Here is a 6,867-nt window from a genome sequence, read left to right on the forward strand (position 1 = left end):
TCCCGCCCGCTCCTCTCTATGGTCGCTGCCTCCGGTGACGGGAGAGGGGTCCCGGAGCCTGCGCAGAGCCGGGCTGGGAGGCCGCCGCGGGGTGGGGGAGGGGCAGGGAGCGGGAGCTGCCGCCGCCGCCGGAGCTAACCGCGGGGACCGAGATGCAGGTGGGACCGGAACCGGAACCCCCCTCTCCCAGTCCTCCTTTCCTCTCCGCGACCCGGCTGGCGCCTCCGAGAAGCCCCGGGTGGGAGCGGGCGTGGGGGCCCCCGAGGCAGGGGGGCGCTCGGCGCGGAGAGCGCAGGAGGCGGGGTGCCCCCCCGGAGACGGCGGCCCCGGGGAATGGGTGGGTAGAGGGTGTCCGGGGAGTAGGGTCGGGGCGGCGGGCTGCGGCGGGCCCGGAGGTCCGAGCCAGGAGGGGAGCCTGCACCCTCCGCCGCCCGCCCTTCGGGGACTATCAGACCTGAGCCAAGAGGCAGGTGCACCGGGCAGATGGGTCTGAGTCCTGTTGGACAGAAGAGAAACTGAGTCCCCGGCCCAGGAGCCGCAGGGTCAGCGGGCCCGAGGGCGCTGGGTCCGCCCGCGGCGCGGAGGGTGGGGTGGGCCTGTGCGCGGAGGTGGCCTCTGCCTGGAGATCGGTTTCTCTTCTGTGTCCGCACCTCTTGGCTCGGGCCCCTGTGCTCCATGACTCCGGCATCTCCTGGCTTCGCGTTGGTTGGGGATGGTCCCTGTGCTTGGAGCACCTGAGTGTGCAGGGCCTAGGCCGGCGAGGAAGGGGCGGGGGTGCAGCCTGTGGGGCTCAATAGGAGTCTGGGGTTTGGGGGAGACCTCGAGCTACCTTCACCCCAGTCCTGGTGCCAGTCATTTTTCCAGTATAATAGGGGGGAGGAGCGCTAAATTCCATGTCCAGCTCTGCCGTTTGCCAGTTGTAAGACCTCGGGAAATCTCTTCCTTCTCTAATTTCTCTTTTAGAAGATTGGAACCCACAAAGATAGCAATAATGGTGGTCCTTTATTTTGTGCTTACTTTGTGTTCCACTTAATTCTCCCGATAGATACAAAAACTGAAGCTCAGAGAGGACGTATAATTTGTTCAAGATTACACAGCTAATAGGTGTCAGAGGTTGGATTTCATCCCAAGTCTGACCCCATAAGCCATGGCCTTAACCAGCAGGCTAGCCAGCCTTTAGGGCACACTCCCCAGTGAGAGAAGAGGGAGGTGAAAAGGCCGAGGATCCCCGCTCCCTGTTACGTTTTATGTAGTTTGTGACCAGCAAAGACTCGCCCTGACCCGACCTCCTAGCCTTTCCTCACCTGGTGCTGCTGCCTCTGAGATCCAGACTGAAGGGGCAGCAAAGAAGTGGGCTGTGACCATTGCAGGCCTTCGCACAGGGCTTGGGCGCTGGGCCCTGGGGTCGGCTTCCAAGACAGTTGCTGTTTCAATCCATCATCCGTCCACCCTCCTCAGTGAGCACCCTCCCTGAGAGCTGGACTGGGGGACACGTGAGGCAGGGTCTCTGAGCTCTGTAGGCCTAGCTCCTCCTGGAGCTGGGGCAGTGAGAGGCTGTGGCTGAGGTCGGTCCAGCGAGCCCTGAAACCTTTCTGAGCTCCCGTGTCCGCATCTGTTATAGAGGTTATTAAGGCTCCCATGGGGAAAGGTAAGAACGGCGCTTGCGAAGCATATGGTGCACATCGGAGGGTCTGTTGTAGAGAAGGGAGATGACTTTTTAGACGGCCCTTTATCGCTCCTGGAACCAACGCCTGGGAAAGTGGGCTGGGAAGGCAGCAGGGTGGGTGCAGCTAGACCTCGGGGTGGGGGGCTGGCTGGCTGGGGCTTGTGGGGTGCGAGGGTCTTGGAAAGGGTAGGGAAGCAGTTGCTGCTCTTCCCCGTTGCTCTCTGATGAGTCTAGGCCAGAGGAGGGAGTCTGGCTCGGGTGGGGCTCTGCCCGCAGTCCCACCTCAGCGGTGACTCGGTGTATGTGCCTCTCTTTCTCCTGCAGCTGCTGCCGCTCACCCCGTGTCTTCTGGCCGCTTCCCTCTTTGCTGCCCCTCCCCACAGGCTCCCCCTCTGCACCTCCTGGGGACCGTCATGAATGGTGCCCCTTCCCTGGAGGACGGGGCCTTCCCCTCTCCTCCTCCCTTGCCACCGCCCCCTCCCCCCAGTTGGCGGGAGTTCTGTGAGTCCCATGCCCGGGCCGCTGCCCTGGATTTTGCCCGCCGTTTCCGCCTGTACCTGGCCTCCCACCCCCAATACGCAGGGCCCGGGGCCGAGGCTGCCTTCTCCCGCCGTTTCGCTGAGCTCTTCCTGCAGCATTTCGAAGCCGAGGTGGCCCGGGCCTCTGGCTCCCTCTCACCACCCGTCCCGGCCCCTCTGAGTCCCGGTGTGGAGATCCCGCCACACGACCTGTCCCTTGAGAGCTGCAGGGCGGGCGGGCCTCTGGCTGTGCTGGGCCCTTCTCGATCATCTGAGGACCTGGCCGGCCCCCTCCCTTCCTCGGTCTCTTCCTCTTCTACAACCTCCTCCTCGAAGCCGAAGCTGAAGAAACGCTTCTCCCTCCGTTCAGTGGGCCGCTCCGTCCGAGGTTCGGTCCGCGGCATCCTGCAGTGGCGGGGGACCGTGGACCCCCCCTCCCCGGCCGGGCCCCTGGAGACCTCATCAGGCCCCCCAGTGTTAGGCGGAAACAGCAACTCCAACTCCTCTGGTGGGGCTGGGACCGTTGGCAGGGGGCTGGTTAGTGATGGACCATCCCCGGGGGACAGGTGGACTCACCGTTTTGAGAGGCTGAGACTCAGTCGGGGAGGAGGGACCTTGAAGGACGGAGCAGGGATGGTGCAGAGGGAAGAGCTGCTGAGCTTCATGGGGGCGGAAGAGGCAGCCCCTGACCCAGCTGGAGTGGGCCGGGGCGGAGGGGCAGCTGGGCCTGCCTCAGGGGGAGGAGGGCAGCCTCAGTGGCAGAAGTGCCGCTTACTGCTTCGAAGTGAAGGAGAAGGAGGAGGAGGAAGTCGCCTGGAGTTCTTTGTACCACCCAAGGTGAGACCCAGAGGAGGGGGTGACTGGGAGTGAATGGTTGAACTGCCAAAGTGGCCATCGCCCACATGCATAGCTTGGCTTACTTTGTTTTTTTGTTTGACTTTTATATTTTTATTGATTTCAGAGAGAGAGAGAGAGAGAGAGAGAGAGAGAGAGGTAGAAGCATCAATGATGAGAATCATTGATCAGCTGCCTCCTGCACGCCCCCTACTGGGGATGGAGCCCACAAACGAGGCATGTGCCCTGACCCGGATCCAACCGTGACCTCCTGGTTCACAGGTTGATGCTCAGCCACTGAGCCAGACTGGCCAGGCTTTGGTTTTTAAAGCTAGCTCCTGACTCTGAGCTAGGAGCTGTGGGCAGGACTGAAGGAGGAGTGTTACTCCTTTTTGCCTAATTCCCTTAGGATGTAGAAGGAAAGGTGGATCTCTGGAGGGAAGGGAAAGATGGTCTTTACCCACCAAAGGTCTGGATCTTGTTCTCTTCCAACCTAGGCATCTCGGCCTCGGCTCAGCATTCCCTGCTCTACCATCACGGATGTGCGGGCGACCACAGCGCTGGAGATGCCTGATCGGGAGAACACATTTGTGGTTAAGGTGGGAGCCGTGAGCTCCCCTGCCCCCGTGGCGCACTCCTGTTGGGGAGAAAGCATTCAGTACAGAACAGCAAGGGGCATTGGTGGAAGGAGGTGCATGCACGTCGGGTTCCTTGAGCGTAGGTCCCTGAAGCTACAGCCCTTCTGGGAGCGGGGGGAGAGGCAGGATGCTTGTGTTCTCATTAGGGGTGCCTTAGGCCCTAGGAACTGCAATGCGGATGGACCTCCTCTTGTCCCATAGGTGGAAGGCTCCTCAGAGTATATCCTGGAGACAGCTGATGCCCTACATGTGAAGGCCTGGGTGTCTGACATCCAAGAATGCCTGAGCCCGGGGTGAGGAAACCAGGGGCTGGGGTGGGAGCAGCCTGTCCTCTCACCTGGTGACATTCCTACCAGCACCATTTTCCCTGTCTCTGCAGGCCCTGCCCTGCTACCAGTCCCCACCCCATGACCCTCCCACTGGCCCCTGGGGCCTCATTTCTTACAAGAGAGAACACAGACAGCCTGGAACTGCCCTGCCTGAATCACTCAGAGAGTCTGCCCAGCCAGGATCTACTGCTGGGACCCAGCGAGAGCAACGACCGCCTGTCACAGGGTAAGGTAGAGCCTTAGAGAGCTGTGAACCTCAGACCTGCCGTGTAAGACCCCCTGCTTTGGGGCTCCAGGCCCTCTCCCTCTCTCCAGCGTAAACCCTTCCCTGCCTCTCAGCTACCCACCCCCACCCACCAAATGTTTGTCTTTAGTCCCAGAACATGCTAAGCCACAGTTTCACCACCCCACACAAGCTCCGAGGAAACTCCTAGCCTACCTTCTCTGCCCAGCCTTGTCACCTTTCCCGTAAGCCTGTGCAGACCACCACTCTGGCTGCAGATACGGTTCTCGTCTCCAAGCTTCCAGAACACTTTGTACACATCTTTGTTTTGCTCTGACTCTGTGTCTCTGTGCATGTGTCAACGATACCCATTTTCTTTAATTGTACTTCTTAGCCTGACTAAGCACGTGCATACCCTTACCCACACACATAAACACAGAGACTTGTAAATCTGCCTGATACCAGCTCACCTTTCTAGACTCCACTACGCCCTTTCCTCATGACCCTCCATTCTGAGTTTCAGGGTCACAGTGCCTAGTATATAACTATAGGCTGTGTTCGATGAGTAAACTGAATGATAGAATCTTAAAGCTAGAACAGACCCTACAAGCCGTCAGTTCTAATCCCCTCTGTTCTTAGGCAGCTAACACCGGGAAGAGAAATGGCTTTCCCAGTGTCACCTGAGCGTCACTAATAAAGATGGGCTATGCCAGCGTGATGCCTGAGCCACTGTGCTCGGACTCATCTGAGCGGTGACCGTGTGCAACATTCCCGCCTGCCACTCGGCAGATATTCGGGAATGCCCTCGTACCTGCCTGGCTCTTTGCTAGGCTCGGGCAAGGTGCGGGGTGCAGGCATGCCTGAAATTAGCTCCTTGCCCTCCATGGGCTCACAGTCTAGCTGAGCAGACAAGACATCTAAAAAGCGGGACTTTAAAATGGAGAGTTTGTGCTTAGTGTTCTCTGAGCAGCACAAGCAAGAAGAAAGTGCCTTGGGAGCTCAGAGGAGGAAGAGAATCAGGGCTGGAAGGAGGATTTAAAAATATATATATTTTTTCATTGATTTGAGAGAGGAAAGACAGAAACATCAATAATGAGAGGGAATCATTGATTGGCTACCTCCTGCACGTTGGACCGAGCCCGCAACCCAGGCATGTGCCCTTGACCGGAATCAAACCTGGGACCTGTTGGTCCGCAGGCCGATGCTCTATCCACTGAGCCAAACCGGCCAGGGCCTAGAAGGAGGATCTTTGAGGCCCCTGAGAGCTGGCTTTGTCCTAGTGACCAAAGAAAGGACCCCCCCCCCCTTTTTTATTTTGCCAGGGCCTGGGCAGGACCCCCATTTAAAGAAAAATGTTTTTATTGATTTCAGAGAGGAAGGGAGAAGGAGAGACAGATAGAAACATTAATGATGAGAGAGACTCATTGATTGGCTGCCTCCTGCATGCCCCCTACCAGGGCTGGAGCCTGTAACTGGACATGTGCCCTGATGGGAATCTATCCATGACCTCCTGGTTCATGGGTTACTGATCTGTCACTGCTCTTAGATTTGAAAGGGAAAAAAAATTCCTGTCTTTTAATCTTTAGTCTCAATATTTTTTCCCAACTTCAGGCTAAAAATGGAATCCAAGAAATGGAATGTTGTTCTCTAGAATCTGACTGGATCTATTTTCATCCTGATGCTTCTGGAAGAATAATACATGTTGGCCCAAATCAGGTCAAGTGAGTATTTTCATTAGTTATTTTAAAATTAAAAGTAGCTTTTGGTAGCATTTACTGGGATCTTTATTTTTGTACTAGCTAACTACTGAGCAAATTATGGAAATAATTAGCTGCCTATAGAGTGCTTCCTCAGAGACTGACATCTGGAAAACCTGACTATTCCCTCAGCCTCATCATTACTGTTTATAAATATTATCTTTGAGTAAGTTCTTCGATGGATGATATAAAAGTAAAGAAGATGGCAGATTGGCTCATCCTCATCAGGTCTTAGTTCTCCAGGATTAATGAGAACAAAGATGATTTATCTTTGTTCTAAATAACAGCCTTACCATAGGAGAGGTAGCAGATTGTTTGAAGTAAACCTTGTTAACCCACATCTTCCAAGAGTTGTCCTCTCGCCGAAACCGGTTTGGCTCAGTGGATAGAGCGTCGGCCTGCGGACTGAAAGGTCCCAGGTTCGATTCCGGTCAAGGGCATGTACCTTGGTTGCGGGCACATCCCCAGTAGGGAGTGTGCAGGAGGCAGCTGGTCGATGTTTCTCTCTCATCGATGTTTCTAACTCTCTATCTCTCTCCTTTCCTCTCTGTAAAAACTCAATAAAATATATTAAAAAAAAAAAAAAAGAGTTGTCCTCTCCTTCCTTGAAACCGTCTTCATTTGGCTTCTCTGACACAGTTCTCCTAAATGTGTCCCCCTCTCTGAGATCTGCCCTTCTCAGTATACGTCATGCTCCTCTACTCAAACTTTGTTAGAAGTTCTCAGGACTTGGTCTTCTCACTCTTTTTCTCTCGCTCCAGAATTCTGTATTCCCTTGGCTTCAAAGATCGTGTATACAAAATTCCAAAAATGTTATTCTAGCCCAAATCTCTCACCTAAGATCATGTTAGAAATCTGGAATCATTCTTGGCACTTTCTGACCTTGTCTTTCTTTCATCAGG

At 55.6% G+C, this 6,867-nt stretch overlaps 1 protein-coding gene across 1 annotated transcript in view; it reads left to right on the top strand.

Moving 5' to 3' along the window:
- Nucleotides 1-367: 367 nt before the first annotated feature.
- The window catches only part of SH2B1 (SH2B adaptor protein 1), a 10,612-nt gene continuing 4,112 nt past the window's right edge, over nucleotides 368-6,867 (top strand). Inside the window, 5 exon segments of the mRNA XM_059692439.1 lie at nucleotides 368-1,648; nucleotides 1,991-3,021; nucleotides 3,516-3,617; nucleotides 3,858-3,949; nucleotides 4,036-4,211. Of these exon segments, the coding sequence (XP_059548422.1) occupies nucleotides 1,639-1,648; nucleotides 1,991-3,021; nucleotides 3,516-3,617; nucleotides 3,858-3,949; nucleotides 4,036-4,211 (1,411 nt within the window). The 5' untranslated portion in view covers nucleotides 368-1,638.

Source organism: Myotis daubentonii, chromosome 4 (genome assembly GCF_963259705.1).
Source record: "Myotis daubentonii chromosome 4, mMyoDau2.1, whole genome shotgun sequence".
In the NCBI taxonomy this organism is placed as follows: Eukaryota; Metazoa; Chordata; class Mammalia; order Chiroptera; family Vespertilionidae; genus Myotis; species Myotis daubentonii.